General features: G+C 35.6%; 1 protein-coding gene across 1 annotated transcript in view; it reads left to right on the top strand.

Moving 5' to 3' along the window:
- The window catches only part of AP3S1 (adaptor related protein complex 3 subunit sigma 1), a 35,305-nt gene extending 15,505 nt beyond the window's left edge, over positions 1-19,800 (top strand). Inside the window, exons 5-6 of the mRNA XM_080372429.1 lie at positions 8,483-8,590; positions 18,521-19,800. Of these exons, the coding sequence (XP_080228555.1) occupies positions 8,483-8,590; positions 18,521-18,649 (237 nt within the window). The 3' untranslated portion in view covers positions 18,650-19,800. The remainder of the gene's footprint in view (positions 1-8,482; positions 8,591-18,520) is intronic.
- The last annotated feature ends 4,700 nt before the right edge of the window (positions 19,801-24,500 follow it).

Below are 24,500 nucleotides of genomic sequence, written 5' to 3'. Positions count from 1 at the left end.
TATGATTGTGTAATTTAAATGCTGTGTGGATCTTTTTCTTCTAAATCAGAAACAGACATCACATCTTTTTTCAAACATTTAGAAACAATCTTGTTTGAATATTCCCAGCTATCAGGAGCAAGTATTTTGTTTATTAACCCAGTTTTCAGAAATGCTATTACTGTAGTAATGTTTCATTTAAAAGGATATACCTAAAATGCTAAGAATTGACTATACAGAATTTATTTCTTCAGTTGCATTTTGTGCCTACTCTTGCTTTCTGTGCAGTCACCTTTCCCCATCTGTGAACATCTTTTCACATCAACAGCAAAAGACACAAAAGCAAAATAAGACAAAAAACACTGAAGTAAAAATAGTAACAAATATCCATTTGGATAATTGGATAAATAACCATTTGAAACTGGCTGAGTTTGTTTCAAAATTGGGAAGTTCTTTTGGAAAAAACACCTGTACCTTGACCAGGCAGTGAAATGCAAATTACCTCGAGTAGGTATTTGAACTGATACTGTGCTCATGAAAAGCCATTACAATTTCTAGCCTGGCTGGAACATGTTAGCTTTTTCTAAAATGGCAGGTTAAATTACAAAAGAATTTGAGTTGTTTAGATATTGGTTTCTGAGCTTAAAGAACCCAAATACTGCCATCATTTTGTGGTAAGAAGTTTGATCTTTACCTTTAGCTGTGGAAAACTTCAGCTGCTACACAGTCCAAGCTGTTGCTCTGTAGCATGTTTCATTCAGTAGCATTCCTTAACATAAGTAGTCTTTTACACTTTATAGGAGAAACATCTTTCCAACAAATTGTAGAGAACTTACATGCTTCAGAATGTCGAATTTTTTGAAGAATATTTTATTTTGTATCAGATATAGATGATATTTTCTTCTTGAAAACGATTTGTCAAGTGGAAGCTAAGATTTAAGTGTTTTATTTGATTTACCAAGAAACTGCATGAGAATCCCATTAAATCTTGAAGCTATGATTTTCAAACTCTGAGGAAAATGTGAACCCTAAATACTAATTAAATATTTCAGAAAATGTAACCCATTTCCAAAATATAAGGTCAGCAAAACCTTGAGTGAAAAAAAATTTTAACATGGTGCTAACCACTGCAGTAATTTTTAACTTGAGTGTAAGTCAGCAAAAGAATACAAAACAGAAACCTGAACTTACACAGTAACGCAAGGTTACTACCAGCAGTACTGTAGCGTTAGTTGTGCAGTTATAACTAATCTCATGCCATCTCCATTCTGCTTTTTTTTTTTCTTCCAGTGTAATTGGTTTGTAAGGCTTACTTTATACCACAACATAGGATTAAAACATTTGATTCAGTACAGTTTAAGTTCATTAGTATTCTTGTAGATCTGTAAGAAAAAAACCCAGGAAGATGTATCTGTAAGAATGAAATTGCAGCATTAAATTCTCTCTAAACTGCTGGGAAGTTCACTTTGTCAAGCAGTGAAATTAACTGAGTCTTCTGAGTTGTAACACAATGACTTTCTCTTGTCAGATATTCGTGGCCTGGCTTGTTAATAAATTTCAAGTGTGCAACAGGGAAAACCAGCAACTGCTGCTGGATGTTTGGTCTAAACAGTCTTAGTTATAGTGGATACTTACATGTGGGATGTGTTTGGAGCAAAACATTTCAAATATTTGCATTTTGAGAGGCCTGGTGTTGAGAAAAGTGAGGATGTGACTAATCGAGTTGGATGAGAGTTGATCTGTGTCTTCAGTTCTTGATGTAGTTGTGGAAGGTAACTTTATTTCAACCCTCTTGCTAGAATGGCCTAAAAAACAAGAAAGACCTTTCTTGTAAAAAAATTATGTAGCATTTAAGAGAGTTAAAACTGTGTAATCTCAACAGCTGTTGCCTCTTCAGTAGCATTTTATGTGGCATTTCTATAAGGAAACATTTACCTTCATCAGGCAGCCATCATTATACAGGACCCAGTGATGGCTTATAGTAACCTGGAGCCAAGAGAGATGCTTATTCAAGAAGACTATTGGTATAGTACTAGAAATTGATTTGGAGAGAGGTATATAGGTGGGAATTAAATAGTTTTTTGTGTGCTGTAGCAGGGTGTTGGGAAGTGTAATTTGTACAGGAGAGAACTGAGCATTTTTACAGATGAGCTGTATTAAAAACAAACTTGCTATAGCTGGAGCAAAACGTTTGAAGAGAAGGAGCTTTATTTCAGTCCTGTACTGATTCCTACACTGAGTCCAGGGGTGTAACACTTTCTGATGGAAAAGATGTCACGGAAAGCTACCGTAAACATCTTTTACAACTAAAATATTAGAATATGTTCAGTTAGGGATGTAAGGAAATACTTCTATTTTTCCACAAGATTTTGGCACGTAGTGAAATATCTCTGGGAAGTATCATGATCTCTTCCAAGAGTTTATCTGACCAGAACAGTGAACCCTCCAGAATCAGATTGCAGCTTAAAGACAAGAAAACATATTTGCCAGATTTTCCTGGGAGAGTTTTTTCTTGATGCATTCCTTCACATTTATGAAAGCACACATTCTTGCTTTTAGACAGCTCATGGAACAGAAGTAGAACTCTTGATTTTTGTAAAAGCACCTCAGAATTCTTACTACAATGGAAATTTCAGATTTTGAAAAGGTGATGGTCTCAACAGTCTGATCTCTTTTAGAATATAAATGTAAGAGGTGTACTCCATGTGTCTTCAGTTTTTCTTAGACACTATTTTGAATACACTGTTGAAGTGTATTTTGCACTTCATTGCCACTTAATGCTTTTTAATTCAGAATTTTTTTTTGTTTATTTAGGAAAATAATTAGTGATTTTTTTAGTTAGAAAAAGTAGAGAAAATAAAATGTTTTTGTTAAGTTAATATGTATTTGTAATGAAAAACAAAAAATAGTTAATATTAAAAATGTGTGTCTTGCTACTGCTCATGTCTGGGCAAACTTGCTAGTACTGTTTTATTCTTATAGTGTATTTAAGAGAAGGGAGTAAATCGATTACAATGTTTACATAATATTATTAGTCATAGTTGTGATTTCCTTTCATTACAGATTAGTGAGTAAAATTAATTGTATTGTTATTTGGAAAATCGTCCCTTTAGAGGGAAAATGAGGCAAGACAAAAAAATGGTTAGCTACTGTGTCAGTTCATGCTTTATAAAGATTTCTAAATACTGCTTGTTAGACTTCCATATTACATACTAAAAGCAGGGAAAAAAAATAGTTAAGCACGATCCAAGGTGTGGAACAGTTTGCATGGAAGAAGTTGTTAAATATTCAAGATACTAGAGGCAGGGAAATAAGAAGTGTATTGAAAAAGTGTTAAAGGGTCCGAAGAAAATAACAACTCTTGTTTCTCAGGAATAGAGAACAGCGGGATATTAGATGACATTTCAGGAAGTACATTTGAAATAAATAAAATGTGTTTTTCGTGATTGATAATTAAATTACAGAATGACATTGTCTGATTTTATCATAGATACCAAGAATATTATAAATAGGTTAAAAAGTAATAAGATGTGTTAACCAAAGGAAAATCTGGCAGGGGTTATAAAATACAATAATATAGCAAGAGACAGCAAATAAACTGTGTTTCAGGAGTCCTTAAAATGGGGATATTCGGAAACAGACAGTTTATGTCAGGATAGATCATACTCTAAAGATTTCTTGCATAATTTTTTTGAGTGTCAACTGGTGAATTTTTGAAGCCAGATAATGAACTAGGTGGATTTTGCTTTCTGATTTAATAAAGCCTTTTAAGCATGCTTGAGTGTAACTATGCTACACTTGAGAAGTAGTAAGTGTTAGTATGCTCTTGAGCAGTTTTATAATCTCATAATCTGTTTTTTATGAGGTTGGCTGATGCAAGACCATTGTATCTAGAAATGCAATGAATTGGTCTTTCCTAATTTCGAGTATATATACACACACATGGGTTTTTTTTAATTTCCTATTCACATATATATACACAGACATTTTTAGTACAATTAATATTGCTGACATATGCATTACACTTACATAGTCTCTAATTCTTTCTGTATAGCTTTTCCTAAAAATTTGGATTTCCTGCCTATAATGGATAGAGCAAGTTTCTGCTCTGAAGCATTTGTTTTTACCAGTGAAACTTTCTCCACATCATGAAGTACCACGTTTTTACCATAAAATTCTAAGAGAATTCTATTATAGACCTAGGGAGGTGCCTGGTACAAGGCGTTGCTCCCAGTAGGGTCAGCCATGGGGGTCAGGCCAGGCTGCTCAGGGAGGGAGGGAGCCTGCACAGCCCCTGGGCAGCCTGTGCTACCGCCTTGCCTGCCTGTCCTCCTGGAGAAGTGAGTCTCAGTCTCTCCTGTCCCTTGCCTTTCTGCCATGCCCTGCTGAGAAGGTCCCACTCACTGACAGTCCCTTGTAGGCACTGGTGGCTGCTGTTAGGTACCCCAGGCGCCACCTTGTCCAAGCTGATCCAACCCTGCTGCTCCAACCTCTCTGCACAGGACAAATGCACTAGTCCCAACAATTTTAGTGGCTCTCTGCTGAACTCACTCCATTTATTGATGTCTTCCGTCCACTTGTAGGCCCTAGACTGGACACAGTGTTGTTCTAGATGTAGTCTAATAATACATTATATATTTACCATGTCAGTAGCCCTCTAGAGGAAAAAATTACATCTGTTATGAGTAGTGTTGACAGGACTGTAAATGCTTACCTTTACTTATTGTGGAGGGAAATCGTCACTAAAACTGGCATAATTTCATTACATTTCTTTTTAAGGGCACCTTGCAATCTATTTCAGAGAAGCCAGAGCACTTGTGAAAACTTAAAATGCTCAATCTCTTATTTTGTTATAGGTTTCGTATAGAGTTCAGCCTGTTATTTTAGAGCTTCAGCTCTCAGTGTTTCAGAGTATCATGTGTATCATTACATCATGAGTGATGCCTCAGTGTATCAGTAAGCTGTTTTAGAAAGAAATTACCCGAGAAAAGCGGTGTCTTGGTTTAACCCTGGCTGGTAATTAAGTACCACGCAGCCGCTTGCTCACTCTTTCCTCACCCTGAGGGATGGGGAGGAGAGTTGAAAGGAATGTAAAACTCAAGGGTTGAGATAAGAACGATTTAATAATTGGAATAGAATAAAAATGAAAGAACAATAATAACAGTGATAACAGTTACAATGAAAAGTGGAAGGGAGAGAATAAAAAACAGAGGGAAAAGAGGAAAGGTACATGCGGTGCTCAATGCACCTGCTCACAACTGGCCAACCAGTCCCTGAGCAGCAACCTGCCCGTCCCATCCCAGCCAACCCCCCAGGTATGGTATCCATACCAGGCATGCCGTCCCATGATATGGAATACCTCTTTGGCTAGTTCGGGTTGGCTGACCTGGCGGTGTCCCCTCCCAGTTCCTTGTGCCCCTCCAGCCTTTTTGTTGGCAAGGCCCAACGAGCTGAAAAGTCTCACATCAAAGCCAAAACACAGCACTGCACTAGCTCCTGAGAAGATAATTAAGTCCATCCCAGCTGAAACCAGGACAAGAAGTCTCTTTTTTTGTTGTTGTTTGTAAAAACATAACTCATTAATTTTGTTTTATTTTAAAACAAATTAATAACCTGTAAAGATCAAGATTGCTCTTCTTCATTCTTTTGTTCTGTCCTACTAGACTTCCACAGCCTGTTCCATGAAGTTCTCTGCTCAGCAAGTCGGACTAAGCAGGAACATACGGAGGTGTCACTTGCCACTTCAGTCAGAAATACATGTGAATTATTCCTGTGCTTTAAATGAAAGGGCCAAGTTCTATACTAAAGTTTTCAAGAATGTTAAGTGGAAATTGAATTAAATTCCTTTGCTTCTCCAGGATGTAGGCTGGAATTTAGACTCTTATGACTTCTCAGTGCAGTTTCAGGTATCCTCCACAAATTAAAACATATTCTTCAACACTGGAAATATTTTTTTGACTTTGAAGTGAATAGTTTCTGAATTTTGGGGCTACCAGTTCAGGCTAAAGTTAAGCTGGAATTTCTTCCTTGACATCACCAGCTCTGCCAAAAAGAGCAAAATGAGAAATACTCCTCTAAAATCTGGACGTGATGACTGTGGTTGCTGTTTTGGAGCCAGGTGCATTTATGCATTGCATAAAATTCAAATCTATTAATCTGCAGCAGCAAGTGATGGTGTTTGCATTGTTACACTGCATTTTTGTTGAAAGATGGAAAAGAACCATGTCATAGTAAATTCTCAGATTAGCTAAGACTAGCCAGAAAATTTTCCACTTCTGTAGGGAGAAATGAACTGTTTGTTAGTCCTGTAAGTCTGTATAATGCCCATTCAGAAACCAGAAAAATCCCAAAATTTCATAGCATGTGAAAAATACTTCTTTAATAAATTATTGAAAAAATATAACCAAAATCATCAGATAAATTTATGTATTATTATAAATAAATGTATTGTGAAGATCTTTGTAGGTTTTATGTTTTGGTTTTGGTGGCCATGCATATTGTATTAGCTGATCTTCCTATATTCTGAGGAGAATGCCACATGGCTTACAAGTTGTGGAGCAGTCAAGAAAGCTTGCTAAACGTGTGCGGAAGCTTAAAAACATCACTGATCTTGGAATGGAGTGTGATTGTGACTGAAGCTGCAAATCTGTCTACTTCTACTCCCTAAGGAATTATCAAATCTAATACTGTGTTGATTAATAAACTGTGATTCTATAACATCTTTAGACAGGCCTCTTTAAAGTTGCATACTTTATAACCATCGCCAGTGGCAGAGATTTGTTGTCCTCTAAGTGCTGTTAGTGGTTGTTGTTAACCTTCTAGTTAAGGAAAAATAAAAAACCATTTTTGTGTCTCTTAATTTTTTTTATAGTAGCTTCCATATTAAAATATTTGATATTTTCTTTTTGATACTAACAACACTTTAAGTTAACTTCTTACATCATCAGCTTATATTATCAAGTCTTCTGTATGAGTAAAATTGAGAACTGCCTGGAAAATCAATATTTTTCATGTGATTCTTCACCAGTTTGTGACCAAATGCAAATGTTAATTTTTATTTTATTTTATTTTAGTATTTTAGGTAGCCTATACAATGTATTTGCTAACTCCTATTTGTGTACAGCTATAAGCTGTTTCCTTATGCTATGAACAAGTAGCAGTAAATACTGGTGATGTCTTTCAGTGTATTTGGATTGTCAGTGTGGAGTAAATTAATGTTAGATTACCATGTCTTTAGCTTTTAGCTGATTGTGATGTTAAAAGCTTTTAAATCCACTTAGTAACAAATCAGGAGAATTATTGGCACCACTTTGAAATTATACTTTTTATCTTGGTATGTTATGAGGGACATATATATGCCAGGAATAAGAATGGCTCACTAAGGATTGTTGATCTTTCTCATAAGTATTTGATTCTTAAAGCTGTATTGAGCAGCAGTAGGCAGAGAGGAAGAGCTATTTTCAGCCTCTCTAAACACATTCATTGTAAGTTTCTACAGAAATATACTAATGATTTCTCAGGGGAACAAGTCTTCAATCTCGTTTTTGAGATGGCACAGAATTGAGAAGTGTAGTGGGTTTTGATATATTACCTGCAACTTGTCTTTGGCATTGTTTGATTCAGGCATTTATTTCTATCCTTGATCGACAGAGAAATTGTAGTAATATCCAAAATAGTAGCACAATTTTGCTTTGAAGTCTCAGATTGTGCAATGTATTTATATCAGAAAAGTAATAAAATGTTCTTTCAGAATTATAATGGGATTAAAATATTATACATTACATATAAACTCTGGATTTTTCCTAGAAAGTATGTGGAAGCATGCTTTTTTTAAAAAGTCTTTAGTGCAAATACAGACTCCGAAGCAGAGATCCGTGAATGTGAGCTTGCATCCCCAGATCAAGGTGACAGGGAAGAGGGATATTTAGACACACCCATTTCATTAATGTCTGCAGCTGGCTTATGTAGTCTTTCAGTTAGTCCTAGCTGTCAGTCTAGTCTCAGATGCTGAAGACTCCCTGTTTATCGTATAAAGTATATACTCAAATATGGGTCAGCTCAGGCATGTTAATTCTACTTCTGAGCCTAGTCTTTGTACCCATGGCAGGTGAGCATCACTGCTTCTCTCTTCCTTCATAGGTGTAGCCCAAAGTAGTTTTTACACATATATTTGTGAGCAGTTTGTTTTATCTTGTAGAACCTGCTCCTGAGAGGTATTACCACTATTGATGCTAACTAGAATTCTTGTTCCAGTCCTTGGATAGAAAGCAGGTACTTAAATAAAGATGAATGTGAAAGTTTCTTCTAGCATTGATAAGTGAAGAAGATACTGGAGAAATGAACGTCAAGTTACAAGCTTTGTTCCCAAATGGGTTTAAATAAATTGCTGACATTAAGTGACTTACAGAAAGCAGGCGTTCCTGTATGGAGGAATCTATATATCATCTGTCAAGATGCATGTAGGACACTTTACATTTAAAAAATTTCTTTTGGTCTCTTTTAGGTCCATAATATATTGGCTGAAATGGTCATGGGTGGAATGGTTTTGGAGACCAACATGAATGAAATTGTCACTCAGATAGATGCTCAAAATAAACTGGAGAAATCTGAGGTAAGAATGACGTGCTGTGTAGTTTCTAAACTAAAAACATAGTTGTAGTACATCATGCTACATAATATTGTTTGTCCTTCAGTAGCATACTATATACAACTGCTTGTTTATAATGCAAAAAATTGACAATTATTGTCAGCTTAGGATGTCGTACCTTTCATCATAAGTAATAATCGCTTGGAGTTGCTGCTGATTAGTTTTTGCAATTTGTATCTAATAGCACTGTGCACTGTTGCTATTGAGATACTTCCGTAGTTTACGTTTCTCTTGCAGAAGGCATGTTATTTGTAGTGTATTTATTATGCTGGACTACTGACTATAACACTTAAATGAAATTAGATCTAAACCAAAGGGTGTATACAAAGACGACATATATCTGTCTGCAAGCATGTTTCTGGCAGCTAAAATAAAACAGCAGCATATTTAGTGTCTAATACTGCAACACAAAGTAATAAACTGATCTGGAATGGACTAGCTAAAATTTAAAGCCTAGTTTTAGTAATTTCAAGTAAAAAAGAATTCTGCCATTTTGATAATCTGAACATTTGGTCTTCAGTTGAGTAGATTCAAGTGAAAAAGTGGTATTCTGTATATGCCCGTAACAATCTGGGCGAGGGATACTCACCTAAGTTGTGGGAGTCCTTTTTGAATTCAACAATTGTTGAATCTGTGTTTAGGAAAGAAACTTAGACTAAAAAGGATTTTAGAACTGCTTTAGCTATGACACAGAATATTACGGTTCCTTTAACATAACCACATGTCTTGTAAGCCAGAATACTACTAGCACATCTTAGCTAAGTCTGTGATTGATTCTTACTGATGAGAGTATTTCCATAGAAGAATGCATCATCTGATTTTTGAAGCATAATACTCAAATTTCAAAACAAACCTTTGCTTGAATTGGAGACTTTCTTTAAAGTTGAAGTTGGCTGAGTGGATTGAAATATTGCAGGTGGCATAAAGATGAAGTAAATTGACATTTTTAGGAGAAGACCAAGAGAACTTCCTAGTCTTCACTTAAGTGCAACAGAGAGAAATTAATGCTTCAGGTTTTTTGTGGTACAATGTATACTGTTCTCCTAATTCTGCACCACCTCAAGTCTTTTAATGCATTTAATTGTCTGTTTTGCACAACTTCCAAACTGTATCCAAGAACAGGACAACACTGTATGAAAAACGGGAAGAAGCTAGATATGATAAGATACAGTGCCTAGCAATGTACATCCAGAAGGACTGTATTGTAGATAATGTAGGTGTCCAAAATGTTAATTTTAACATTTTTCTCAAACCCAGAATGAGCCATTGATCACAAAGATTAATATTTGGAATTATTCTCATAAATTTTTACTATATTTGAACAACTTCTGTATATATATATTCTTCTTTATTTGATGGAAAATAACATAGTCTCCCAAAAGCTGAACCTACTGAACAACTATTTTCTACCATGTATTATGTGCATATCAGTTTTACTTGAAAGCTTTTACTTAAGGTATTTATTCTTAGTTGTGTGAATTCTGTTACCAAATCAACTGTAGACCAGTCTCTGACTAGTCAACTGAAACTCATCGATTGAGTGCAGCCTGTTGCAATACTTGCTGTGTTCCATTATTCATCAGTAAGTCATTCTTTTAACATGCTCTTGGTATAAAAATAGGTGGTAGAAGTTATAAAAAAACAAGTAGAGCGCAGACCATACGCAAGGCAAATAGGAACCTGTTCCTTTACATTCAGCAATGAATTATAGAAGATAAAGAAGTAGCAGTGGTAAAACACTTGGTGACTGGGATGGAGTAGAACATTTCAGTCTGCTCACCACAAATGAAATTTTTTTGGTTTTGTTAGCTCAGTGACTGTTTCTTTTCGAATTTAACAGTTACTGTAATGCTGAGATACTTCAGAATACCTGGTAACTACCTCCTCAGTTCATTAATCATTTGTTTCATTTATAGTCACAGAAATTTCCTGATTGCTATTTCTTTTTTCCTTTTGTCTTTTTGATCAAGTTCGTAAATCTTTCAACATGTCTTTCCTAAACATGTATATTCAAGATACAAGCAAATCCAGTTCATGTAAATCAAATCAGTAACAACTTGATATTTTTGAATGCTGGTCAGTAAGAAATCAAAACTAGTGGATCTTATTAGTTTTCTTTAATTTAAAAGAAAATTATATTTAAAATTTAGAAATTACTATTGATATAGTCTGTAGTTCATAGGACTGCCGCCTATGCCACAGCAATCTAGCTTTAGTCTGTTTGGCTTGTTAGACCTCTCACAATTCTTGCATTCATTAAGTAGCTGCTTTAAGTTTAAATTGCCTTTTTTATAGTTGAAATGATGAAGCTAATAAAGTTGTAACTGAGCTACATTTTCAGAAGTGTTTTAAATTTTGTATTGTCCACCTGGCTTCCCTTAATATAAAAATTTAGCCTTTTGACATCAGGTATTTGTTTAGTTATGTGTTAGGTTTCTAAACAGGCTTTCAGTTAGAGTTAGTGAAGAACATTGAATGCATTTATTAAATACACAAATATTTGAGCAAACTTACCAACTCAAAGAATCTGTTAATCTCTGTTTAAAGCATTAATTATTTAAACCACTATGAGGGAGTCCCTAGCTTTGATTTCTGATTCAGCTTTTACATTGCTTGGATGGGCTACACAGGAAATTCTATTTCTACCCTGAGAAATGTTGTCATAAATGCATTTCCCTACCTTTTAGTTTAGTGTTTATCTGCAAATGGATTTCTGGTCAATCCTTCTAAAGAAAAAGATCATTGTGATTAAGGGAGGGAATTTTTGGGAGAGGGGTCATTGGGATTTTATCTGAAGCCTGTGGAAGTATTGTAGGTAAACCTGGGCTACCTCTGCTCTATTTGGAGTGTTCAACTGCGTGTGATTTAGACTTTTAAGTTGGACCTCATTTTTCCGAACCTCCTGATCTTTTCTAGCTCTTTCCATTCTTCTCTCTTACAGACCTTTATCTTTCAGTCTCCCAGACAGGACAGGTAGACAAAGGTATTGCTGACTTTTAGAAAAAATGTACTTTTAACAAAAGGGGAAAGCAAAATGATGTCAAAGGCAATAAATTATGTAGGCCAGACTCAAAAATTATGTGTAAAAATACCCATACTAGTCCTTGTAGCCTACTTTTTGTGCTAGTTTCTTCTTGTAGTTCCCTCATCTTTTTATTGGCTATAGTGTATTTTACTAGCTTTCCATTGACGTCATATTTTTTATTTTATTTCTCTTCCAGCATTTTATAACTTAACTTTTCTTTGTATCATTGTTTAAGAAACAAAGGAATATGAACTTCTATGAATATTACAAAAAACCCTGCAAAACTAATCTGAATAAAAATTGAACACACAGATAACAAAATATGATGTGATGACATAATAGAAATAGCTTCCTTATTGGGAAAATTTTGTACCTGGTAATCTAAAATAGGTAATATGAACTCCTTTGCTTCAGTATTTAGTATTTCCAAATGAAGACAAATTACTTGCTTGCAAAGAGAAGCTTCAGAGTAAGCGTCAGGTGAACAAAACATAGGGGAAAAAAAACACCCCAACATGCAAACCAACAAACTCTAATAGTTTTATACATACAGAATAAAATTACCAGTGCAATTTGTAAAGGTTATGTAGAAATACCAAAGTTGATCTTTCAACCATAAGTATATCAAGCATAAAATGAAATGAGAAGGGCTTTCAGTATGTACTTAACTTCAGATGTACATTTGCTGCCCTTGCAATCTGAATACCTGGATTTTGCTTTAAGATATCTTGGTAACTGCAATCGCTGAACATGAGTATTAACAAGGAACTGAAAAAGGATGAGGAAAATGTATATTTGAAGTTCAGTTTATGGTCATTGTCCCCTGTCATTTGCTGTTTGATACATTTAGTTCAGCTCAACAGTTTGAATGCCCATCAGTGTTAATTGCAGTACTCAAAATTCATTTCCACTCATTTTAAGTATCTGTGTATTCAAACCATAGGTATTTTAAGTAGCTGGAATCTTAAGCAGATGAAGTTTATTTAATTTATGAATAGCTTGCTCTTTTTGCATTATCTTTCTAGGATAATGTAATACCTTTAATATTTAACAAATATAATTCTGTAATTGGATTTAGTAGCACAAAGCTATAAAGTATTCGCTAAGAATATTTTTGGGTAGGATGAAACATTTTACCTAAATTTGAATTCTGCTATAGCACATGAAGAAAATTAAGCAGATGACCTTCCTCTGCCTAATATCTCAACACTTGTAACATAATCTGTATTTCATTTGAACAGTAGGAAACTTAATTTCTGATTTGGTTTGGTTTTTTGGTTTGTTGTTTTTTTTTTATTTGTGCAAAGCTACTTTTCTTTTTCTCTGTTCTGCTTACACATACTCTTTTTATTTTTGGGTCTGGCAATGAAAAATAAACAAAAAAATAATGAATCATTCCCATCCATTACTCTCTTTGTGATTCAAGTGCTTAAAATCTCTAAGAGTATGTCTTAAGTCTTATCTGTTTGGCCTCATTTTTATATACTTGCAGACTTCATTTTGTTTTTTCTCTAATTATGTTCATTTCTTTAACTTCATAAGCAGGGGACATGATCATTCCTTTATATTATGTATTGCATCCTTTCATGATTTCATAACCCTGCTGCTTTGAAGTCATACTTGTTCTGGAAAGAAGCATTGGTATGAAACACCAGCAGCAGAGAGGTCCTAGTACCTCCAAAATATCTGCAAAAGGGTGGCTTATTTTGCAAAGTGTTAGCCTTCATTATTTTGTTTTCCAGGAGGCTGTATATTTTTATATGCTTATTTTAGTGATCGCTAGCTCGGTGTAAAGTTGTTTGGGGTGGTGGTTTGAATCTTTTTTTTTTTTTTTTCTTTCCTATTTGTATCTGCATATTAAATACGTGCATAATACTTCTCCAGATGATTTGGATTTCTTTCTAAAGAGTAAAACATTGCTGGGATCACTTTCATGTGAAGTTACCAGTGGGGCATTCTGAGAAAGGATGATGATAAGAAAATTGATTCCTATAGTGATAAATAATGACCTAAGTAAATGAACAATAGGTCATATTTCTCACTTGATAGATTAGGACCAGTAGAATAGAAGTTCTGTTATTAAATGTGTCTATTTCAGTCTTCTAAATAGCATTATTGTTTTGCATATGTGGCATTGCTCTTTCACTCTAAAAGTATATGAACATGTTTACAAGCATTTTTTGTAGTAACTGCTACAGCATTTCAATATTAAAGCACAACTTTCAATAATGAATGAAATTGAGAATACAAAGCAGCTGTGGCAAAAATGTGGTGTATTGGCTTGTTGTAATACCAGCTGTATGCAATTCGTACTGTATTTCTGAAATTTCATTAGTATGTCTTCAGAAGTTTCATTTTCACTTGTTTAAGTCATTTGCTTGCTGTGATGAGACAGTTCCGTCATTCACTGCATGTTTAAAGCTTGCTACGTGTTTTGGGTTTTTTTCCAAGTGAAACAGTTTTTTCTTTGCACCTCACCAACTTACCTGCTGAATTACTTGATAGAAAAGGCAGTTGAAACTTGTCCAGTTTAATGTTACAATGATGGCTCTTTTAATCAGGTACCTCTATAAAACTCCTTAAAAGCACAGTGGTCTGGAAGTACTTCTTGTAGTACCTTTATGTTTCTAAATACAGTTTTCATTTTCTGTAGAAGAAAAGATAAATAAATGGAAGGACTACATACTAGTTCACTGTTTCACCTGCTAAAAAGGAATGCTAAAGCATTCAGATAGAATAGCATTTGAAATAATGTATTAGTTACCCAGTTTGGGAGTTTAAATATTTTTTAGTCATTTTATCCATCAGACATTTTTTGTGAACTGTTTGCTCTCCCTTAGAAATACTGTATTGTCTGTATTGTGCTTGATAGGGTTGACATTAATTGTGATAAATGGCATTCTATTATGCATAATATGTATACATTGAATTATAAGACCACTTAATATAGAGAATTACAGGAGAAGATAATGTAATAGTTTGAAAATCTCTACTCCAGCATATGATAGTGAAAGACAATCTTGCTGGCAAAAAAAAGAGGTAATCTGAAATTCGTAGTGCTTTTGTCAGGGATCTTTGCTGATCCTGATCCAGAATGGTCCTCGTGAAATGAGACTGTTGGAAGTCATGACTGTATAGGGGGGTGGAAGGGCAATGGTCATGTCAATTGTGGTATTTGAAATAATTCTCAATTGTGTCTCCATTGAATCCTATGCCATTGGGGCGGGAGGCAGGGACTGTAAGTCTGTGTAAAGAGGATAGCTGCAGGTAGGTAAAAATAATGACCAGTTATACTAAAACTTTTATTTGTCCATTAAGAATAATTAACTTCCATTAATTTAGGGTAAGGAATCTCCATCCTAGTCACCTAGAAGGCATCTCTCTTTTGAATTACCAGCCATGCCTGTTTGTGTGGACCATGTCCGTCACTTCCAATATTTTTCTGGTTTCTCATTGTTTCAGTTACAAATTGCATAATTCATTGCTTTTGTTACTACTTTATTAGTATTTTCATCTTCTGTATGGAAAACAGTTTACATTGCCCCACTTTTGGTTTTGCGTAAAGAATTTTTCTCCAGTTACTGAATATAGAATTTAAAAGAACGAAATAAAAAGGAAATGCATTTTTTGTTTTATGTGATAAAACTTCACTGGTACTTACCTCTTGATTTCAAATTCTCAAATATAAAAAGGACAGTGTTGAGCACCTTCCTATTTTCTATACCGTTTTTTTAATAAATAGCAAGAAGTGGCAGTGTCTAACGCTGCTCCTTTTAAGATACTGCAGATCCAGGGATGCAGATTTTGGATACATGCATTTCTGAATACTTTTAGTGTTAGGTCCAGGTTTTCCCCTTCATGAAGGTATTGCAATTGAAACAGCCTCTGAAGTGAATGACCTGATAGATTCGGTGATGTTAAGGGAAACCAAGGAAAAAGAGGCTTTGAAAATGCTTTTTTTGTACCTTTTTAGTTTTATTTAATCTGTACTTCTGAGAACTGGTAATTTGGATTATGTCAGGCCAAAGTGAGAGCAAATTATTTGATTGCATTAGAGATTTGAGATTTTTCCAAGCTTTCTCCTCTACCCTCACATGCCTTTCCCAACTTTGGCATGTCTCATATATGAGTGTTTGGCAGGGGCGTTGTTACAACAAATGATTTCATGGCTTTCTGGTTCTAGTTCCTGGTACTGGGAATCCTCCTGTGGCTAACTTCTTCACACATGATACAAAAAGCTTAGTTCAAAATCAGAAACTTTATTTAGTTTTATTTTTGACTAATGGTTATGGTTTTGAAGGAAGGAGAACAGTAGGTAGGATTTTAAGGGGAAATCCTACATTGACTTGACCTTACATTTATAAGAGAGTAGTAAAAGGGAGAAAGCATTTTTTGGACAGCCTTCAGAAAGTAAGAGTTGTTATTTGAGAAGTATATGAGGTGTCTGGATCCTTTTCTGCGGTAGTGCAACGTGGACACCATGGAAGTCAGGTGTACTACTCAGTAATTACACCTTGTAGTTGCAAAGAGTTTCAGTGAAGAGCACGGATCTGAAAAGACTATAGTTTGGGCAGTAGTCACCTATCAGCATTGTTTAATAATCAAATATGACACAAACTTTTCCAGAAGTTCTTCTTATTTTGTTTTGCTGTATTTCTTGCTCAGAATTCTTTTATCTGGAAATGCACTGGTTTCTTCAGTCTTTGACACTCATAATGTCCTTCCATTTCTACAGGTTTAGTCTTTTGTTAAACCAGTTCTTAGCATGGTACTTTGTTTCTTGTGGATTCTTCCTTTTTACTGGGCCTGCAAGATGCCACACTCGAAAACCGTAGTAGTTCTGAAAATCACTTCATGTTTTTTATTCTTTTTGAGTATTTTTAATCCTGCTTTTAAAACATCAAAATAAAAGTTGATTTTTGTACATATTCAGCAGAATTTGGAATATTAATGTCTTTTTCTGCAAATAAGAGCTTTTTTAAAATCTTCCAAGCCTTTTATTTTTTTCCCCAGCAAGAACACAAATTATTTGTACAGTTTTGTGGCAAGCCTGAAGTAAAACCACACAGCTAATTCTAAATACACATAGAGAATCTCAGCTTTTAGGAGAAACATCTCCATACTTAAAATGAATTGTACCTTTTCTATGCAGCATCAAATGCAGTAACAACTTAATTATTAGTATTTTTTTGATAGTCCTTAAAATAACGTTTTGAAGAGGTGTTCTTCAGAAGCAATAGGGAAGGATGGTGTTCTGTATGTCTTCAGACCTCTGAGCTGTGGATCACCTTTATTAGCATTTCAGTAATACACCCTAGTGTGTAAACTTGGCAGTTGATTTATCTAAAAGGGAGAACTGAATGGAAGTCAGTAATGAACTTACCTCTGTATGGTAAAACTTAATGTATTCATACAGAAAGGCTCTGGCTTTAAACAAAGGGAAACTACACACGGTAGAGGACTTTAATACAGAATAAGTACGTCAATGTTTGATTTGGCATAACCACGTTATTATGTAACGTTCCAGTGTGCCCTGGGGGATGCAGATACGCGGGACATCAGATTACTCCACTTGGTCTATAGAAATGATCTCTCTGCGTGGTCTTTTATCACCAGCAAATGCAAGGTGTTTATCCTTTTATTTTAGGCTAAGCCACCTTGAAATGACTTATATATAAATAAAAAAATATATGTATTCATTTAGATAAGCAATATAGTTCAACTGACATTTAGTAGCTTATTACTTCGAGGTTACGTATTCTGAACCTGCAACCAGTGTTAGTCAACTGTGAACTGTATGAATTTTTAGAATAGGTAAGAGACAAACACAGCACATTGGACTTTAAATACCTCAGGATTGTCTGTTCTGTGATGTACACGTTATGCACGCTTGGATAAGCCTGCTATTCCTCCCTGCATACTTGTCCATCAAGTTGACATTGTTACCAACATCTCAGAATGAAGAACTTATCGAGACCAATGTGATGCGAGATAAGCAGACACTTCTTTATTGATGGCCAGGTGCGTGAGTGAGTCCTCTCACGATCAACGCACACCAAGCTTCAAAATCAGACACCATATATAGAACTTATTCATACATATTCATTAAATATTCATGCATAATCATAATATTTCCCAAAAATCATTAACATACCCTTCTCCCAAATCTGATTCTGCGCAGTAAAGGTTAGAAAAGTCTGGAAATGTGTCTGGGGTACGATTTGGGTAGGTGGTATATGAGCCGGTGGTCGCGATCTTCCCCTGCCAGAATTACCTTTTACTAAAGTTCACAATTTCTTGGCAGGTAACTCTTAAGTTGTTCCTGTCGACTCTCCCCAGTTCCCTTTAATTCTACATTCTGACATTTCAATGCATTCTCCCAGTCTACCTGTAAATACTGTATCCAGCTATCTTCGGTCATCTTGAGTCTTAAGTCTATTGTCTAAGTTCTCATCATTCCTACTAGGTGATTCTGACCTATTCTTTTGGCCGTGGTGCAGGGCTGTATAGAGGATTTCATAGCAGCTTTTGTTGTGCAGCTACTAGTTTCATTAAAATATATTTCTTATTCCTCTATATTTCTATTAAAATTATTTATTAAAATCAAATAAAGTTAATTCATTCCAACTTATTAGCAGATCTGTAACAACATTACATGTTTTACCATATAAAAAGGAATGTGTGAACTGTTTTCTCTATCTGGTTTATATTTCCAAATAACCCATTTCATTCCAAACACAATTACCATCTGGTCTTTCTAATTGTGTAACCATGGAAATACTTGAAAAGTTACTGTCTGTGTATATTCCTAGTGAGTCTTCTTGTGACCAGCTTTGTCTGACTTGAATTTTCCCTCACTTTATACACAGGCTGGTTTAGCAGGAGCTCCAGCCCGGGCTGTTTCAGCTGTAAAGAATATGAATCTGCCAGAGATCCCAAGAAATATTAATATTGGTGACATCAGTATAAAAGTGCCAAACCTGCCCTCTTTTAAATAACATGGCTACTCCAGGTAAAACAAAGGAAGAAATGTAATAACAGATTTACTGCATAATTGTTTACTGAATGAACAACACGTCTAACTTTTACTATTTGGATAAAACTCAAGGTACTGTATAGACATAATTTGAAAAATCAGTGTGTGGAATTGAATGTTGCTTTTGTCTTATTTGTGAAATTAAAGGAAATGGGTGGTCCCCACATGATTTCTGAATTACATTCCTATGCCCTTGTAAGGCATATCACTGTGTCTGGGCTGCTGCAGTATTTTGGGAAAGTATTTAAGATGTCTTTGTATAACCTATAATGCTGAGGTTTTTTGTATATTCACTAAGGTCTATAATTAGTGCATTCCTTAACTACTACTGCTGCTTGTCATGGTTATCTAAGATATTGTTGCATGAAAACATTGAACTCTTGTTTTCTTTAAATAAAATCATAACCAACTGGACTTCTAAATACCTGTTTGTCTGAAACCTATTCTTGCAATAAATCATGTTATTTCCTATTCATGGAACCAATTGACTATGTATATAAATACTCTTGTAGCAAGCATTAATGTTGTAGTTTAATCTCTGAAGGAATTACACAGAGGTATTGTGTTGAACATACGGGCTCTACATTTAGCAAAAGCTGTTCATTATTATTCTGAAGGAGAAACTGCATTTACTGAAGATCTGATGACTTCTGTTTACATACAGATATTGAGAAGATACTCGCACAATCTGATAGACTTTCCTTAATGGTCTGACTTTGTTTTGGGAAAACAGATTGCTCTGTGTGTTGTGAGAAGTACAGAATGGGTTGAGTAGATTGCGCAGCTCAGAATTGTAAATGTGAGTGTATCAAGTAATGTGATAAAGAAAGGCACTCTGGAAGAATAAATGAGGAGGAGACTTTAGCAGGGCCTCTGTGCCTCATGACATTTGTGATCCTCTGCTTTGAGAATTACATTTATGAGATACTTAGTATTGTCAAGACCTCAGAAAATCCAAGTGCTATCACCTCTGTGTAAGATGTTCAGCACTTAAACTCTTCTGTGATTTAAAAAAAAATAAAGGGGGTAGTGACTGATTTTTATAATTATACTCTTAAACTCTGTGTGATGTACAAGTCTATTTAAATGATTAATAAAAATATCATTGGGATATTTAAGAACTCCTGTAAAGTTTTCTTCTCCAAAAAAGTGTGCCATTAATATTGTGTATGAAAATACAATAACATTATGTCAAGGACAACACATTTCAGGACTAGTCTGAGAAGTCCTGTGTTACTTCAGAAATTTGGATTTGATATAAATAGAACATTCTTTTCCTTTTGAGTTGAATGTTGAGACACACCCCATAGGATAAACTTGGAATCACATCACATTCTCTGATCCACAATAACATCATTGATGCCTTTTGAGAGCATTTGAGATAGAAAAAGAGAAATTACTTTTGAAGTAGAAAATCTGATACAGTCCAAGAAATTTTAATATATTTCTTAAGGGGGCCGGGGGGAGGAGGGGAAGGGAGGAAAGTTCATTTACATTGTTTGTGTTACATTTAGTAATCATCAAGTAACACTGTTTTATAAATGCTTTTGAAAGCAGAATTAACTCTCTTCATACCTCTTGAAAAGTTTGATTATTTGTGCTTCCGAATTAACTTTCTTAGTTTGAAGCTTCAAGAAATTTCAGGTGGGGTTTAAGTAGATAATTTCCACTTTTTCATTTCCACTGAAGAAATTGAGAGAATGAAACATGCAGCATTTTTTTCCCCCCTGAAGTATTTAGTATTCCCAGGTTAGACAGCTTAGCTAGTACAACTCTGGATCTGTTATAATTTTACGTGCTTTTGCCAACTTTTGTTTTTCTGCTTAACGTGTAGAACGTGTGACATTCAAAGTAAAGATGTTGAAGATTTTCCATATTGTTCCCCTGTGCAGATTTAGTGCTTCTGCCAAAGGAAGTTTTGAAACACTTGGTACTCCTGACGTACGGAATTAGACTATATAACTCGAAAGTTATAAAGTAGGTATGTTTATTGCGTGCAGATGCACGGGGATCGCTCCTCCACAAGCGTGCATGCCCGAAGTGACCAACCATCTCACATTTATACAATGAAACAAATGAATATTCAATTAACGCCTATACATATTCTACATATTCGTCACCTAAACCCGCTTACTCTGGCTTCGTATGTTTATTAGCTTATCAGTCCTTTGCCTGGAATGTGGTGGTCTTGCAGGTTTGTAGGTGATTCATGTCCTTGTGACCATCTGATCTTCTCCAGCAAGGAGACTTAGCACTCCTTTCCTCTAGAGAACATTGGAATGTCTCTCATCCTTTTCTCATTCTTTTTATAAATAGCCCCTCTGCTAGAGGAGGAAGGGTCGGGGTCTCCTCAGAGCTGTGTGGCTATGTGACCAGACACCACACCCATGACCAGTCACCGTACCCACATTCCTTGAGCAAACATATACAATCACAATCGATGTCCATTGTCCCTATTTCACACTATTTCTCCATATCACTCTGACCTCCAGAAAGTTCTTCTGGCTATTTATGAACTAGCTCACAATTTCAGAAATTCTTCAAAGTCTTCTATTTTTGTCTCACTTTTTCTTCTCTGGTTCATTTTCAGATTCATAAGCTTATGTAGTTAAAATATTTTTCATTCCTCGCAGAAGAGTTTGAATCAAACACTTTTCCAAATCCTTAGAGAAAATGTGTCTGAGATGCATCTTGACATTAAATGTATTTCAGATTAATTTCTCACCTCGTATCACCAATACCCAGGCTTTCATTCATTTTAGTGAACTAGATCTTAACTCTTAACAATTACATTATTTATCTTAAAGCTACTTTTTTTTTTTAGCTTTGCGTTTTGCTTTACTATTGTTTCTACTACCTTTCTTCTACCTGACAACATGGCTCCTGCTGGAAATTACTCTTCTCTGGACAGCTCTTCCACAGATACCAGACTTTTCAAGAACTTTCTCTGTGACTGGCCAGCAAATATTTAATGCAAGGCTGTGGCTAACAGCCAGAGCTTCATTACTCAGAAAATCCTTGAATGGGAAGAAATGCTTAGTCAGATTTTCACAGTAAAATTGCACTTCTTTGAAAAAAAAAATTCTCTCTCACACACAGAAGAGCTACTGTGGAGAAAGCCTGAGTGGTAGTGTTCTTTTTCTTAAAAGAAAACAGATGGTGTGACAATGTGGGCTTCCTCAGGGTAGCTAAACCTATTTGCCATCCCTTTGCCAGAGGCATGTCTTTGGTTTGCCAGGGGAGATACTATGCTTTTAGCATGTCATTTGACACTGCCAGACCTTAAACTAAAACCAGAGGAAGATGGGATACTTGATTGATAGAAATGATGGAAATGGTATTCTCACTCTTTACTTTTTAGGGCTTGCCTTGTGTAGCAGATATTCAGGGGTTTTCCACAATGGTGATCTGCTGTGTTCGTCACCCTCATGAGAATACTGTGCCTTTTAATTCTTTCTCCTATTTCACCAGTGTCCTTTTAGGATTTCAAATGGAAATAAGCTGTGGGCTGTAAATGATTAAGCTCTTGATTATAAATGTAGATTTTTTTAATGCTTTTGTAACAGTAAACCCCCCCGACCTTTCACATATATATAGGGTGGGTGGGTGTAAATAGATGTATATATATAACATCAGTCCTTTGCACTAGCTGCTGTTAAAAAGGAGTCATCCTTCAGCTGCAAGAAGCCAGGCAACTCACTTGCAGTACTCCACTTTCATAGGGCCTACTTTTTAAGTGATGTTTATTAGGGTGCCAGCATGTGTAAATGAATCACTGAAAGCCATTTCCTAACTTTGGGCATTTCTTAGAACTGCAAATGAAACATTATTAAACAATAGCTTAGCCTAAGTACTACAGTATCTGAGACACCACCTCGTGTTTTTTTCCTACATTAGGCTTTCTTTCCTATTCAGTTCAGTTTCTCTGCTAGTGAAATTCTCTAGGGATAAACCTTTTCATGTGATGATAGCAATTTAACTGTAGCAAGTGTTATCCGTAATACTTTTTGATAGTCGATAAATCATGCACAGAGATAATTTTAAGGAGACTGTAATATTAATAATACAAGTTAGTAATTCAGCCTTCAGGATGTCCTAACTAATCTATTTTTCCTGCATTTCCCCACACATCCTCTTACTCTTGTCGGAAAGTAAGTCCCTGTGTCACAGGTGGTTATTTGTCTCTCTATTCCACAAGATAAGTATTTTCCACATTTGTTTTTATTCAGGGGTGCGGGGTGAAATGCCCTCAGAAAGCAAGCTTCAGGCTTGGGTGCAGTAGTTCTTCAGATTGCTTGTCTCCAGACTGACTGTCTCTCTTACGAATTATGCCTTTCAAATTCAGAGACATTTATTGTGAAATTTAGTAATGGGGAGAAGATCACATCTGAGAGCAACAGCTAGTTCTGGCAAGTAATTTTTTTTGTCTCTGACAAGACAAACTTTTCTGGGGCACAGACTCCCTCTCAAGTATTGACAGGAGAGGTGTTGGAAACATTTTCCTTTCAGAAGCCAGACTTTGTCTGAAGGCCCACGTGGAGCAGATAGGTGATTTTCTTCCTTCTTGCAAGATGGATTCTTCTAAACAAATGGAGAAAGGGCAGAAAAAAAATAGGCTTGAAACAGAGCAGTTAGTTTTCCCACTGGGGCAGGGGCAATGAGTACTGCTTAAAAACTTTTTTTTTTATTTTCTTGCTAAAGGGAAGTATCTCATGCTAGAATCAGCTGAGAATGTTGTCTGCAGCATTGACAGCACAGACAGTACATGTACTGTGTAAACACACTCCCCTCTCCTCCCTCAACAGCGAAGCACAGTTTTGAATATATTTTGGGAAAAGGGAATATTTTACTTTACAAGTATATACAGAATTACTACTCTTAAACAGATGTTGCTGCTCTGATTTTTTTCTACTTGACAGGAATAGGTGGTGGAAAGTGTCACTTGTTGCAACGGAGAAACAGGTTCAAGCCAGAAATTCACATTGATGCTGTCTTCCTGTGAACACATTTGACCTTTTCTTTCTAGTAGCACATTCCAATAAATGCTAAAAATAGTCATGAATTTTACATAGACCTATGCTGACAGCCAAATGTGAACTTGCTAGTGTTTTCAGGGTTACCTCATAAAGCTCCTTGATACTGAATTATAGCATATGCAGGGCATAAAATACTGAAGGAACTGGAAAATTAAAATGTCACAAATCAAATAATCTGTTTATAACTGTTAAAGAAAAACAAAGCCTAACTTTTGCACGGGATACATTTCTCAGCTTCTGCACAGAGCACTAATTTTACTGGGATCAGGGAGAGCAGCCAAGTACTGCCAAAACTGACTAAAAGTGAACTGTTAATTTTACACACACAAAAATCTCTTGTTATTTACTTTTCTAATTATAATAAATTGTAAGTCTTCATTTAAGGAATGGTCTGTCCTTGCAATTTTTGGTGTTCAGAATTTACCCTGAAACACTCAGTGAGCTCAGGTGATGTTATCACCTCCATTGCATGGGTGGAAACACTGCAATGTCAGCTTAGCATGACATGCGGATTTCTTGTCTGCGGAAGTTTTGGCCTTCTGGTGCATTAGGAGTGCTGTGATGGTGTGGTCTGACCAGGGAGGAAACAGAGGCTGAGACGTCCCCTCTTTGTGCAGACTGAATATACCTGTGGCTGGAGGCATTTGAGGTGATCGGTCATCCATCCCACGAGGCAGAGTGACAGGCACATGTGTCATATTCCACTGCTTTCCTGCCCAGTTTGGCTCTTCTGAAACTCAGCAGCACACACAGGCTCCAGATGCCCCTTTCTGGACT

This window comes from Falco punctatus (assembly GCF_963210335.1).
Source record: "Falco punctatus genome assembly, chromosome: Z".
Lineage (NCBI taxonomy): Eukaryota > Metazoa > Chordata > Aves > Falconiformes > Falconidae > Falco > Falco punctatus.
The sequence above is the reverse complement of the archived record's forward strand: the minus strand, read 5'-3'. Positions and strand labels throughout refer to the sequence as shown.